Here is a 14,055-nt window from a genome sequence, read left to right as displayed (position 1 = left end):
TAACTCGCCAACAAGCTTAAGTGCTTACAAGCTAATGAGTTAACTCGCTGACAAGCTAAAGTGCTAACAAGCTAATGAGTTAACTCGCCAACAAGCTTAAGTGCTAACAAGCTAATGAGTTAACTCGCCGACAAGCTAAAGTGCTAACAAGCTAATGAGTTAACTCGCCGACAAGCTTAAGTGCTAACAAGCTAATGAGTTAACTCGCCGACAAACTTAAGTGCTAACAAGCTAATGAGTTAACTCGCCGACAAACTTAAGTGCTAACAAGCTAATGAGTTAACTCGCCGACAAGCTTAAGTGCTAACAAGCTAATGAGTTAACTCGCCGACAAGCTTAAGTGCTAACAAGCTAATGAGTTAACTCGCCGACAAGCTTAAGTGCTAACAAGCTATTGAGTTAACTCGCCGACAAGCTTAAGTGCTTACAAGCTAGCTAATGAGTAAACTCGCCATCAAGCTTAAGTGCTAACAAGCTAATGAGTTAACTCGCCGACAAGCTTAAGTGCTAACAAGCTAATGAGTTAACTCGCCGACAAGCTTAAGTGCTAACAAGCTAATGAGTTAACTCGCCGACAAGCTTAAGTGCTAACAAGCTAATGAGTTAACTCGCCGACAAGCTTAAGTGCTAACAAGCTAATGAGTTAACTCGCCGACAAGCTTAAGTGCTAACAAGCTAATGAGTTAACTCGCCGACAAGCTTAAGTGCTAACAAGCTAATGAGTTAACTCGCCGACAAGCTTAAGTGCTCACAAGCTAATGAGTTAACTCGCAGACAAGCTTAAGTGCTACAAGCTAATGAGTTAACTCGCCGACAAGCTTAAGTGCTAACAAGCTAATGAGTTAACTCGCCGACAAGCTTAAGTGCTAACAAGCTAATGAGTTAATTCGCCAACAAGCTTAAGTGCTCACAAGCTAATGAGTTAACTCGCAGACAAGCTTAAGTGCTACAAGCTAATGAGTTAACTCGCCGACAAGCTTAAGTGCTAACAAGCTAATGAGTTAACTCGCCGACAAGCTTAAGTGCTAACAAGCTAATGAGTTAAGTCGCCGACAAGCTTAAGTGCTTACAAGCTAGCTAATGAGTTAACTCGCCGACAAGCTTAAGTGCTAACAAGCTAATGAGTTAACTCACCGACAAACTTAAGTGCTAACAAGCTAATGAGTTAACTTGCCGACAAGCTTAAGTGCTAACAAGCTAATGAGTTAACTCACCAACAAGCTTATGTGCTAACAAGCTAATGAGTTAACTCGCCGACAAGCTTAAGTGCTTACAAGCTAGCTAATGAGTTAACTCGCCATCAAGCTTAAGTGCTAACAAGCTAATGAGTTAACTCGCCGACAAGCTTAAGTGCTTACAAGCTAGCTAATGAGTTAACTCGCCATCAAGCTTATGTGCTAACAAGCTAATGAGTTAAGTCGCCGACAAGCTTAAGTGCTTACAAGCTAGCTAATGAGTTAACTCGCCGACAAGCTTAAGTGCTAACAAGCTAATGAGTTAACTCACCGACAAACTTAAGTGCTAACAAGCTAATGAGTTAACTTGCCGACAAGCTTAAGTGCTAACAAGCTAATGAGTTAACTCACCAACAAGCTTATGTGCTAACAAGCTAATGAGTTAACTCGCCGACAAGCTTAAGTGCTTACAAGCTAGCTAATGAGTTAACTCGCCATCAAGCTTATGTGCTAACAAGCTAATGAGTTAACTCGCCGACAAGCTTAAGTGCTTACAAGCTAGCTAATGAGTTAACTCGCCATCAAGCTTAAGTGCTAACAAGCTAATGAGTTAAGTCGCCGACAAGTTTAAGTGCTAACAAGCTAATGAGTTAACTCGCCGACAAGCTTAAGTGCTAACAAGCTAATGAGTTAACTCGCCAACAAGCTTAAGTGCTAACAAGCTAATAAGCGAACATGCTCACAGGCCAATTTGTTTACATGCTAATGAGTGAAAAGCTAATGTGCGAGCAGGTTAATGTGCTAATGTCCTTACAAGCTAATAAGTGAACAAGCTAAGCTAATGTGCTAATGAGTTAACATGCTAACCAGCTAAAGTGCTAGCAGGCTAATGCGATAGCAGGCTTACAAGTTAATGAGCTAACGTGCTCACTAGCTAATAAAGTAACAGAAAAACTGCTAACAAGCTAATGAGCTAACAAATCAACAAGCTAATTAGCTAACAAGCCAATGAGCTACCTAGCTCATGTGCTAACGAGGTAATAAGCTAATGTGTTAATGAGCTAAGAAAAGATCATGCTAATTAGCTAACAAGCTAACGTGCTAAGAAGCTAACAAGGCTGTCTGCATGATTTCAGGGCCCGCCTGGATCCAAGGGCGACAAAGGTGAACGGGTATGTGTCATTTTTTCTCTCAGACTGACTCACCTTTTGTGACTCCTCCCACCTGAGCAGGTGTGTGTGTGTGTTGCCAGGGAGACCAGCAGTCCACCAGCGCGGTGCAGGACATCGCCCGGCAGGTGTGTGAGCAGCTGATCCAGAGTGAGTACGTTAGCTTAACGCCACGTTAGCAAGAACGCCCGCACCACGCCACACCCTCCCCCCGCCGCTTGCAGGTCACATGGCTCAGTACAACGCCATCTTGAACCACGCGCCCAGCCCGTCGGTGACCATCCGCACGGTACCGGGACCCCCCGGAGAACCCGGCCGACACGGACAGGCCGGCCCCCAAGGAGAGCAAGGCCCACCCGGGAGGCCCGGTTTTCCCGGACAAAACGGGCAGAACGGTCAACCCGGGGAACGAGGTGCGGCAGGTGCAACGGCTGCGAGCGGGAAGGTTGTGGGACTGTTTTGGTGTCTTGTGTGCAGGTCCCCTGGGTGAGAGGGGGGAGAAGGGCTCAGCTGGTGTGGGAGTCCAAGGCCCCAGAGGACCCCCAGGACCTCCTGGTAATCACACACAGGAAGCGGGCGTTAGCTTAGCATGTTAGCCTAAAGGTGTGTTCCTGCAGGTGTGCCAGGACAAGGCCGGCCTGGCAGTCAGGGACATTCAGGGCGACCTGGGACACCCGGAGCACCCGGCCGTCCAGGTGTTCCGGGCTCGGTGGGTCCTGCAGGACCTCCTGGGTACTGCGACCAGAACGCCTGCCTAGGTTACAACGTGGGAGGTACGCCCTGACGGGAAGCACGCTCGGCGGGAGGGGGCTGGGGCGGGGCTACCGCTACTGACGGCGCCGTGTCCCCGCAGTCCAGCTTCCGTCCAACATCTTCCAGAACTACGGCGAGGCCGAGGACGAGGACCCGTACCGCTACTACCAGCCCGACTACCCGCCGCCTCGGCCCGTGGACGACGGCGAGCCGGACGCCGACCACTCAGAGCTGATCCCTGAGGAGGAGGCGGGGCCGGCGTGACCACGCAGGAACAGGAAGTGATGGAGTCGTAGTCTTTGTTGTTTTCTTGTTGGGTCCAGCAGAACTTTCTGAAGGTCACCACTGGGACTGTCTGGCCGGTTGCCCTGGTAACCAAGGCAGCCGCCCCAGCCCCCGCCGTCACCACGCTCACCGGCAGTTGGCGTTGACGTGTCCACAAAAGGGGCGTGTTCACAGGAAGTGTTGTTTTAATGACTTCCTGTTAAACAATAAATCCAAATACCATCAAAGCCTGCTTTTATTGTGGCGTCCCACAGGAAGTGGTCTACTATTGGCTGCCTGCCAACCTCACCGCAGACCACGCCCACTTTGTTACTGGATGACACCTGAGGTGAGGTCAGTGGTGCAGGTGCAGGTGTCCAGACTCTGAAGAGGGTGTGGCCAACCAGCTCCTCAATGATCACGTGACCACAGGGCGCCATGTTTGCTACCAACCTTGAGCTGATGCCAGGTGTCTTCGCCACTTCCTGGTTAGTTTTCTGAGGTGTAGGCAAGTCCTGTTGTGCGGGTCAGGGGTCAGGGGTCAAGGGTCAGGTCCGAAGATAATGAACATTTTGCCAAAATGAAGTTATTTTTTTGTCTGACACCTCAACACATGTCTGACACCTCAACACCTGTCTGACACCTCAACACCTGTCTGATACCTCAACACCCGTCTGATACCTCAACACCCGTCTGACACCTCAACACCCGTCTGACACCTCAACACCTGTCTGACACCTCAACACCTGTCTGACACCTCAACACATGTCTGACACCTCAACACCTGTCTGATACCTCAACACCTGTCTGACACCTCAACACCTGTCTGATACCTCAACACCTGTCTGATACCTCAACACCTGTCTGACACCTCAACACCTGTCTGATACATCAACACCTGTCTGATACCTCAACACCTGTCTGACACCTCAACACCTGTCTGATACATCAACACCTGTCTGATACCTCAACACCTGTCTGACACCTCAACACTTGTCTGATACCTCAACACCCGTCTGACACCTCAACATCAGTGTCTGACACCTCAACACCTGTCTGACACCTCAACACATGTCTGACACCTCAACACCTGTCTGACACCTCAACACCTGTCTGATACCTCAACACCTGTCTGACACCTCAACACATGTCTGACACCTCAACACATGTCTGACACCTCAACACCTGTCTGATACCTCAACACCTGTCAGATACCTCAATACCTGTCTGATACCTCAACACCTGTCAGATACCTCAATACCTGTCTGATACCTCAACACCTGTCAGATACCTCAATACCTGTCTGACACCTCAACACATGTCTGATACCTCAACACCTGTCTGATACCTCAACACCTGTCTGACACCTCAACACCTGTCTGATACCTCAACACCTGTCTGATACCTCAACACCTGTCTGACACCTCAACACCCGTCTGACACCTCAACATCAGTGTCTGATACCTCAACACCTGTCTGATATATCTGCTCTTTGTTGTATGCCAGGTGTTTGTTACCTGAGGGCCCATTTTTATTCCTGAAGAAGTGCAGGAAGACGTAGTGAAAACAGGAAGTGCGTGCAGACAAAACAGGAAGTGCGTGCAGGCAAAACAGGAAGTGCATGCAGGCAAAACAGGAAGTGCGTGCAGACAAAACAGGAAGTGCGTGCAGGAAAAACAGGAAGTGCGTGCAGGCAAAACAGGAAGTGCATGCAGGCAAGACAGGAAGTGCATGCAGGCAAAACAGGAAGTGCGTGCAGGAAAAACAGGAAGTGAGTGCGGACAAAACAGGAAGTGTGACATCACACAAGCTGATTTGTGAAATTAAAGGATTACTCAACTTTGACAACTTTTCATGTTTATTCAGCATAAACACGCTTGATGCCACTGATTGGACTTCCTAGTGCCTTTCACAATAAAAGTCCCCCAAGGTCAGCTTGGAAGAAATGTTGAATACAAGAGGCGTCACTCTGAGAAATATTTGCAATCTTTGTCATACAAAGTGAAAGAAAGAAAAAAGGTATGAAAGCTGGGCTTGTCCCGCCACAATAAAAGTGTCCATTTGGAGGTGCAGCATGGTGTCACAACAACAACACCACCATGCTTACGTTGGCTGTGACCTTGCACCAGGAGACACTTGGTCCTCCGTGTCGTCAGAAGCTTCTTCTTTCACCTCACCTTCAAGTGCTTCCTCCTCGCTCAACATCTCCTTGTCTTCCTGCGCCCGCCCACTCAACCACGCCCTCACTTCCTGCTCGCTCATGTCCGCCTGCACCGCCAACGCCTGCACCTCCTCTTCCCTCACCACCCCGTGCTGGAGGTAGTGCTCCTTCAGCAACGCCTTGCCGCTCATGGCCTGCTTCACGCACACACACACACACACACACACACACACACACACACACACACACACACACACACACACACACACACACACACACACACACACACACACACACACACACACACACACACACACACACACACACACACACACACGCCAAAGTGCATTTTCAACCAATCAGAATCCTTCAAGATATAAATATTATGTGCATCAATATGATGAAATACTGTTGGACCTAAAATAAATTCCAGTTTTTGTCGTTCATTGTTTGGGTGGTGCTGATATGATTCAATCGTTTCCTGTATCGTTATTCTGAGGTTCGTCTTGAACAACTAACTAAAACTAAATTAATTGACTAAATAACTAACTTTACAACTAACCAACTAAATTTACTGACTAAATAACTAACTTAACAACTAACCAACTGAATAACTAAATAAAAAAACGAACCAACTAAATTAACTGACTAAATGACTAAAAACCAAATAACTTAACAACTAACAAACTAAATTAACTGACTAAATAACTAACTTAACTAAATAACTAAATAAAAAAACGAACCAACGAAATTAACTGACTAAATAAATAACTTAAAAACAAAATAACTAACTTAAAAACTAAAACTAAATAACTAATTTAACAACTAAGTAACTAATTTAACAACTAACCAACTAAAATAACAGACTAAATATCTAACTTAACAACTAACCAACTAAATAACTACATTAAAAACGAACCAACTAAATTAACTGACTAAATAAATAAGTGAAAAACTAAATAGCTAACTTAACTAACCAACTAAAATAACGGACTAAATATCTAACTTAACTAACCAACTAAATAACTACATTAAAAACGAACCAACTAAATTAACTGACTAAATAAATAAGTTAAAAACTAAATAACTAACTTAACTAAATAAAAAACGAACCAACGAAATTAACTGACTAAATAAATAACTTAAAAACTAAAACTAAATAACTAATTTAACAACTAACCAACTAAATTAACTGACTAAATAACTAACTTAACAACTAACCAACTAAAATAACAGACTAAATATCTAACTTAACAACTAACCAACTAAATAACTACATTAAAAACGAACCAACTAAATTAACTGACTAAATAAATAAGTGAAAAACTAAATAGCTAACTTAACTAACCAACTAAAATAACGGACTAAATATCTAACTTAACTAACCAACTAAATAACTACATTAAAAACGAACCAACTAAATTAACTGACTAAATAAATAAGTTAAAAACTAAATAACTAACTTAACTAAATAAAAAACGAACCAACGAAATTAACTGACTAAATAAATAACTTAAAAACTAAAACTAAATAACTAATTTAACAACTAACCAACTAAATTAACTGACTAAATAACTAACTTAACAACTAACCAACTAAAATAACAGACTAAATATCTAACTTAACAACTAACCAACTAAATAACTACATTAAAAACGAACCAACTAAATTAACTGACTAAATAAATAAGTGAAAAACTAAATAACTAACTTAACAACTAACCAACAAATTTAACTGTCTAAATAAATAACTTAAAAACTCAAACTAAATAACTAACTTAACAACTAACCAACTGAATAACTAAATTAAAAAACGAACCAACTAAATTAACTGACTAAATGACTAAAAACCAAATAACTTAACAACTAACAAACTAAATTAACTGACTAAATAACTAACGTAACTAAATAACTAAATAAAAAACGAACCAACGAAATTAACTGACTAAATAAATAACTTGAAAACTAAATAACTAACTTAAAAACTAAAACTAAATAACTAATTTAACAACTAAATAACTAATTTAACAACTAACCAACTAAATTAACTGACTAAATAACTAACTTAACAACTAACCAACTAAAATAACAGACTAAATATCTAACTTAACAACTAACCAACTAAATAACTACATTAAAAACGAACCAACTAAACTAACTGACTAAATAAGTGAAAAACTAAATAACTAACTTAACAACTAACCAACTAAAATAACGGACTAAATATCTAACTTAAAAACTAACCAACTAAATAACTACATTAAAAACGAACCAACTAAATTAACTGACTAAATAAATAAGTTAAAAACTAAATAACTAACTTAACAACTAACCAACTAATTTAACTGTCTAAATAGATAACTTAAAAACTCAAACTAAATAACCAACTTAACAACTAACCAACTAAAATAACTGACTAAATAACTAACTTAACAACTAACCAACTAAATTAAAAACGAACCAACTAAATTAACTGTCTAAATAAATAACTTAAAAACTCAAACTAAATAACTAACTTAATAACTAACAAACTAAATTAACTGACTAAATAACTACTTAATAACTAACCACATTAACTAACTGGGTGGTTGTAATGAGTTGATAAAAAATACTGTAGTCATCATTTATGTTAAATAGTAATATATAATAGTAATGCTGACTCATCATTTACACTAACCACCACTTTTTAAGTCCTAAGTGTGTGTGTGTGTGTGTGTGTGTGTGTGTGTGTGTGTGTGTGTGTGTGTGTGTGTGTGTGTGTGTGTGTGTGTGTGTGTGTGCATGTTGAGCAGACCTTGCTGGGAGCAGCGCCCCCCTGTGGAGAAGACTTGCAAGGATAGGGTCTCCGTGTTCTAGTGGACCAATTACGGTGTCGCTTTCTGGACTTCTTGTGGACTTTGTTGCCATTGTTGACTCCCTCCTCTACCTGCACACATTACACCACCTGTAACATCCTCTCATCTACCTGCACACATCACACCACCTGTAACATCCTCTCATCTACCTGCACACATCACACCACCTGTAACATCCTCTCATCTACCTGTAACATCCTCTCATCTACCTGCACACATCACACCACCTGTAACATCCTCTCATCTACCTGTAACATCCTCTCATCTACCTGCACACATCACACCACCTGTAACATCCTCTCATCTACCTGTAACATCCTCTCATCTACCTGCACACATCACACCACCTGTAACATCCTCTCATCTACCTGTAACATGCTCTCATCTACCTGCACACATCACACCACCTGTAACATCCTCTCATCTACCTGTAACATGCTCTCATCTACCTGCACACATCACACCACCTGTAACATGCACACCTGTTACATGAGGTCACATGGCGTAGGTCACATAACATATTCACATGATGAGGTCACATGGCATGATGAGGTCTCATGATGTCACATGGCGTGATGATGTCTCATGATGAGGTCATTAGGTGTAACGATGAGGTCATTAGGTCATGCGATGAAGTCATCAAGTGACGCTACGAGGTCACGAGGTGACGCGATGAGGTCATTAAGTCACACGATGAGGTCATTAGGTCACATGATGAGGTCATTAGGTCACATGGTCATCGGGTCACCTGATGAGGTCATTAGGTCACACGATGAGGTCATTAGTTTACACAAGGTCATTGGGTGACACGGTGAGGTCATTAGGTAACATGATGAGGTCATTAGGTGACATGAGGTCATTAGGTCATCGGGTCACATGATGAGGTCATTAGGTCACACGATGAGGTCATTAGTTTACACAAGGTCATTGGGTGACACGATGAGGTCAATAGGTGACGCGATGAGGTCATTAGGTGACGCGATGCGGTCATTAGGTGACGCGATGAGGTCATTAAATCACACGATGAGGTCATTAGGTCACATGATGAGGTCATTAGGTCACACGATGAGGTCATTAAATCACACGATGAGGTCATTAGGTCACATGATGAGGTCATTAGGTCACACGATGAGGTCATTAGTTTACACAAGGTCATTGGGTGACACGATGAGGTCAATAGGTGACGCGATGAGGTCATTAGGTGACGCGATGAGGTCATTAAATCACACGATGAGGTCATTAGGTCACATGATGAGGTCATTAGGTCACACGATAAGGTCATTAGTTTACACAAGGTCATTGGGTGACACGATGAGGTCATTAGGTAACATGATGAGGTCATTAGGTGACACGATGAGTTCCTTCGGTGACACGATGAGGTCATTCGGTGACACGATGAGGTCATTAAGTCACACGATGAGGTCATTAGTTTACACAAGGTCATTGGGTGACACGATGAGGTCATTAGGTAACATGATGAGGTCATTAGGTGACACGATGAGTTCCTTCGGTGACACGATGAGGTCATTCGGTGACACGATGAGGTCATTAAGTCACACGATGAGGTCACTGGGTCACACGATGAGGTCATTAGGTCACATGATGAGGTCATTAGGTCACACAATGAGGTCATTGGGTGACACGATGAGGTCACTGGGTCACACGATGAGGTCATTAGGTCACATGATGAGGTCATTAGTTTACACAAGGTCATTGGGTGACACGATGAGGTCATTAGGTAACATGATGAGGTCATTAGGTGACACGATGAGTTCCTTCGGTGACACGATGAGGTCATTCGGTGACACGATGAGGTCATTAAGTCACACGATGAGGTCACTGGGTCACACGATGAGGTCATTAGGTCACATGATGAGGTCATTAGGTCACACAATGAGGTCATTGGGTGACACGATGAGGTCACTGGGTCACACGATGAGGTCATTAGGTCACATGATGAGGTCATTAGTTTACACAAGGTCATTGGGTGACACGATGAGGTCATTAGGTGACACGATGAGTTCCTTCGGTGACACGATGAGGTCATTAAGTCACACAATGAGGTCACTGGGTCACACGATGAGGTCATTAGGTCACATGATGAGGTCATTAGGTCACACAATGAGGTCATTGGGTGACACGATGAGGTCATTAGGTGACATTATGAGATCATTAGGTCACATTATGAGGTCATTAGGTGACACAATCAGGTCATTAGGTGACATGTTGAGGTGATTAGGTGACACGATGAGGTCATTAGGTGACATTATGAGGTCATTAGGTGACACAATCAGGTCATTAGGTGACACAATCAGGTCATTAGGTGACACGATGAGGTGATTAGATGACACGATGATGTACCTTGCCGCTGCGGTAGAGGTAGAACCACTTGAGGTTGGTGTTCTTGCAGGCGTAGCGTGTGTCACCAAACCAGTTGACCACGTAGGAGCGCGGCAGACCGCTGTCCTCCGCCATCTTGTCGTAGTCCTGGGCGGTGGGCCACTGCGACCGGACGAAGGCCTTCTTCAGCATGTCCAGCTGCTGCGGCGTTTTCTTCAGCACCTTGCGGCCCGCTGTGGTGTGGCGATCCCGGGCGGCGGGCTCGGCCACGTCGCCGCCGTCCGGGCCGTGTGGCGACGGCGGCGCGTCCCGAGTTTTGCGTCTCTCGATGAACCAGGCGTCCACCTCCCGCCGCGTCAGCTTGGTCTGCGCCCGCAGACGCATCAGCTCCTCGTCCGATGGCGTGTCGCAGTGGCGGAAGCTGGACTCCAGGACCAGGAGCTGCTCCGAGGTCTTCTCTTTGAACTTCTGGGGCGTGAAGTCCGGGAAGGCGTGGCGGAGGCTGGTGCGGCGGTCCCGGGGAGGGCGGGGCGAGCCCAGGGAGGGGGCCGTCAGCGGCGGGGCGTCACTGGCGTCGTCGCTGGAGTCGATGACAATGGCGCCGACCTCGTCACCGGCGGCGCTGTCGCTAGCGCCGCTCCTTCCGCCTCCATCCGGCGCCGCGACCCTGGCGTCGGCGTCGGCGTGCTGCTCCTTGGCGTCGGCGTGCTGCTCCTTGGCGTTCCTCTGATTGTAGCGCGTGTCGCTGAACCACTTCTTGATGGCGCGCTTGGACAGCCTGGTGATCTGCATGAGGCGAGAGATCTCCGCCTCGCTGGCGAACTGCCGCCTGCCGTAGCTCGCCTTCAGCTCCGCCAGCTGCTCTTTGGACTTCTTGGGTTTGGAGGCGGAGTCCAAAGAGGCCGCCTTCTCCGTCTTGGACTCCGACGCGGAAGGTTCGGAAGCTTTGGGCCGGTTGCCAGGGGCGACGGTCAGCGCCACGGGCGAGCCCACGGTGCCAGCGACTCCGCCCACCTGGGTGAGGACCAGGCCCGGCTGGCCCACGATCTGGCAAGTCTGGAAGATGGACTGCAGGCCGCCGGCGGCGGCGGCGGCCATGTTGGCGGGGATGACGGTGATGGTCTGGGGGACGGTCTGCACGGTGCCGTTGGCCTTCTTCCTGCGTGCCTCGTCCACCTGCCGACAGGAAGCGGGTCAGTTCCCGTGCACACGGCGGCGACCTCGGTACCAACCTCCTCGGGCGTCCAGCTGACGCCATGTTTGAGGCGCTGGGCGGAGAACCACACCCTCACGTTCTCCTCGCTGAACTTGGTCTGCGACGACAAGGCGGCGACCTCCGACATCGACGGGTAAGGAAACCTGCGGGCGAGAGGACCTTTGACCTCCTGACACATTTCTGTACACCTGTGACTCCGCCCCTGTGGGCGTGGCTACCTGCTGTAGGCGCTGACCAACAGGACGTTGTTGTCCATGGCGGCGTTGTAGGCGGGAATGCTGCTGACGGGGATGAGCAGCTGCGTCTGGTTCTGATGGTTCTGCAAAGCCGACAGAACCTGCGCCAGCGTCCCGGCAGGAAGTATGGTGCCGCCGCCGCCGCCGCCACCTTTCACATGCAGCACGTTGGCGTTGTTCACCACGAAGCTCGGGGACAGCGTCTGGATGTGAAGTGGCGAGGACACGGGGACGAGTCGCGGCCCGCCGGCGGTGACGGGGGCGGGCGACAGCGTGGGCGGCTCGTCGTACTCGTCCTGGCTCTCCACCTTGATGGCGTCCTCCACAGCCATTTTGTGCGAGGCGGTGAACTTTTTGGGCTCCGCCCTGCTCCTCATGATGGGGGTCTTGCTGAGGGCGATGCCTTGGCGCCGCACGTCCTCCTCCTCCTCGCCGTCTTCCATCTTGACGAAGCCGCCGTCGAAGGTGAGGTCGTTGACCGTCTGCTGGAAGACCGTCTCGTTGTTGCGTCTCGCCATGGTGCGCGTGAAGTTGCCCTCGCCCGGGTGATGGCGAGCGTTGTGCGCCACCAGCGCGTCGTAGCTGCGGGAGAGCGCACGTTAAGACGGGGCGGGGCGGCGGAAAGGGGGGGCGGAGCCTACCTCCTGGTGTGGAAGTCGCACTCCACGCAGACGTAGGAGGTGTTGGTGACCACGTCGGGATGCTCCGAGTCCACGTGCACGGTGAACAGGTTGAGTTGTGGCGTGCGGAAGCTGCAGTACTTGCACTCGTAGCCGCCCTCGCTCGTGTGCGAGTAAATGTCCGAGCCGGAGACGCCGGCGTCCTCCGACTCCGCCTCACCCGTCACGTCCGGAGGAGGGACCATGCATGGCGTGCTGGACTTCCTGCGGCTCGCCATCTTTTTCCGCAGCTGCTTCAGTTGACGGCGCCTCCTTGCGGCGTCTTGGAGTCCATCCTCATCCTGTCGAGCCTGCGGAGCGGAGCTTTAGTTGATGGCGCCTCCTTGTGGCGTCTTGGAGTCCATCTTCATCCTGTCAAGCCTGCGACAACAAGCTTGCGTTAATACCTCACTCACGCTCGCGGACGACGACAAGACGCACCGGAAGTGGCGACAACGATGCACGCGCGCACGCTCACGTTAGCACGCAGCTGACCGGAAGTGTCCGAGGCGCGGACTAGCAGCTAGCTACGTGTTAGCATCGCGGCTCCGGCGTCTTCATGCGCAGTCTTCCGCCTTTCGCCCGCCGAGGAGTCCATCTGTCGGAGCCGCGACTATCGGCCGTCAGCTTCCAGGCCGCCTTGCATGGTTGGTGTGAGCCGCGTTAAGAAGAAGCAGAGCTGGGAGGAGAAGACGCCGTTCGAGCAGCGAATGTGACAATGGCCATTTTGAGAGCGCCGCCGATGGCTCACAAATACGTCCGGTTTTGCATTTTCAAAGTAAAATCCGTTGTGAGCAGACGCACAGGTTTGCTACTTTGAACACGACATATAATTTAATGTCATTCACAAAAAACACTGCTGAGATTTTTTTTTAAACGAGGCTTTTCACATTAAACGGTTCTCATTCAGGTCACCGAGCAATGCCTGAACTTTTATTTTGAAGGGTAGCATCCAGAGGAAATGTTATTCGGCTGACTGATGTTAACTTGTTAGTTCAATCTGTTGCCATCTTTTCCCCCCGTGAACGTGCCCGCACGCGATGACGTCACCGGCGAACGTACGTGACTTGACCGACACGTCAATGTTGATAGAAATAGATTATTAAGTTAGACAATAGTTTGTTTTGTTACAAGTTAAAGGGGGATTTCCATTGTTTTTGGAACGTTGCCTATCATTCACAATCTTTGAATGTAAAACAAGAACACATATGTTTGTCTTTTTTTTGTG

The 14,055-nt window shown here is 47.4% G+C and overlaps 2 protein-coding genes across 5 annotated transcripts in view; one reads left to right on the top strand and one right to left on the bottom strand.

Moving 5' to 3' along the window:
- Positions 1-3,524, top strand: part of LOC133577238 (collagen alpha-1(XIV) chain-like) — a 32,628-nt gene extending 29,104 nt beyond the window's left edge. The window contains exons 43-48 of one of the 2 annotated variants that reach the window (XM_061930889.2): positions 2,312-2,347; positions 2,428-2,494; positions 2,569-2,757; positions 2,822-2,899; positions 2,962-3,117; positions 3,198-3,524. In XM_061930889.2, coding sequence (XP_061786873.2) covers positions 2,312-2,347; positions 2,428-2,494; positions 2,569-2,757; positions 2,822-2,899; positions 2,962-3,117; positions 3,198-3,361 — 690 coding nt within the window. In that variant the 3' untranslated portion in view covers positions 3,362-3,524. Of the gene's footprint in view, positions 1-2,311; positions 2,348-2,427; positions 2,495-2,568; positions 2,758-2,821; positions 2,900-2,961; positions 3,118-3,197 lie in introns of those variants that run through there. The other variant, XM_061930890.2, reaches the window with a different exon arrangement.
- A 1,703-nt stretch (positions 3,525-5,227) lies between these two features.
- Positions 5,228-13,558, bottom strand: LOC133577339 (zinc fingers and homeoboxes protein 1-like). 3 transcript variants are annotated; one of them, XM_061931064.2, is made up of 7 exons: positions 13,269-13,558; positions 12,810-13,208; positions 12,151-12,750; positions 11,949-12,075; positions 10,738-11,892; positions 8,316-8,447; positions 5,228-5,719 (listed from the first exon to the last, which is right to left on the bottom strand). In XM_061931064.2, exons 2-7 carry the CDS (start codon positions 13,064-13,066, stop codon positions 5,465-5,467), a joined length of 2,526 nt encoding a protein of 841 aa, XP_061787048.2. In that variant the 5' UTR covers positions 13,067-13,208; positions 13,269-13,558; the 3' UTR covers positions 5,228-5,464. The 3 variants fall into 3 exon arrangements, with proteins under 3 accessions (XP_061787048.2, XP_061787049.2, XP_072768659.1); XM_061931065.2 differs by having other exon boundaries at positions 5,228-5,716; XM_072912558.1 differs by having other exon boundaries at positions 13,306-13,558.
- Positions 13,559-14,055: the final 497 nt, after the last annotated feature.

Source organism: Nerophis lumbriciformis, linkage group LG37 (assembly GCF_033978685.3).
Source record: "Nerophis lumbriciformis linkage group LG37, RoL_Nlum_v2.1, whole genome shotgun sequence".
Taxonomy (NCBI): domain Eukaryota; kingdom Metazoa; phylum Chordata; class Actinopteri; order Syngnathiformes; family Syngnathidae; genus Nerophis; species Nerophis lumbriciformis.
Note: the sequence above shows the minus strand (reverse complement) of the source record. Positions and strands in the feature narration are given on the sequence as shown.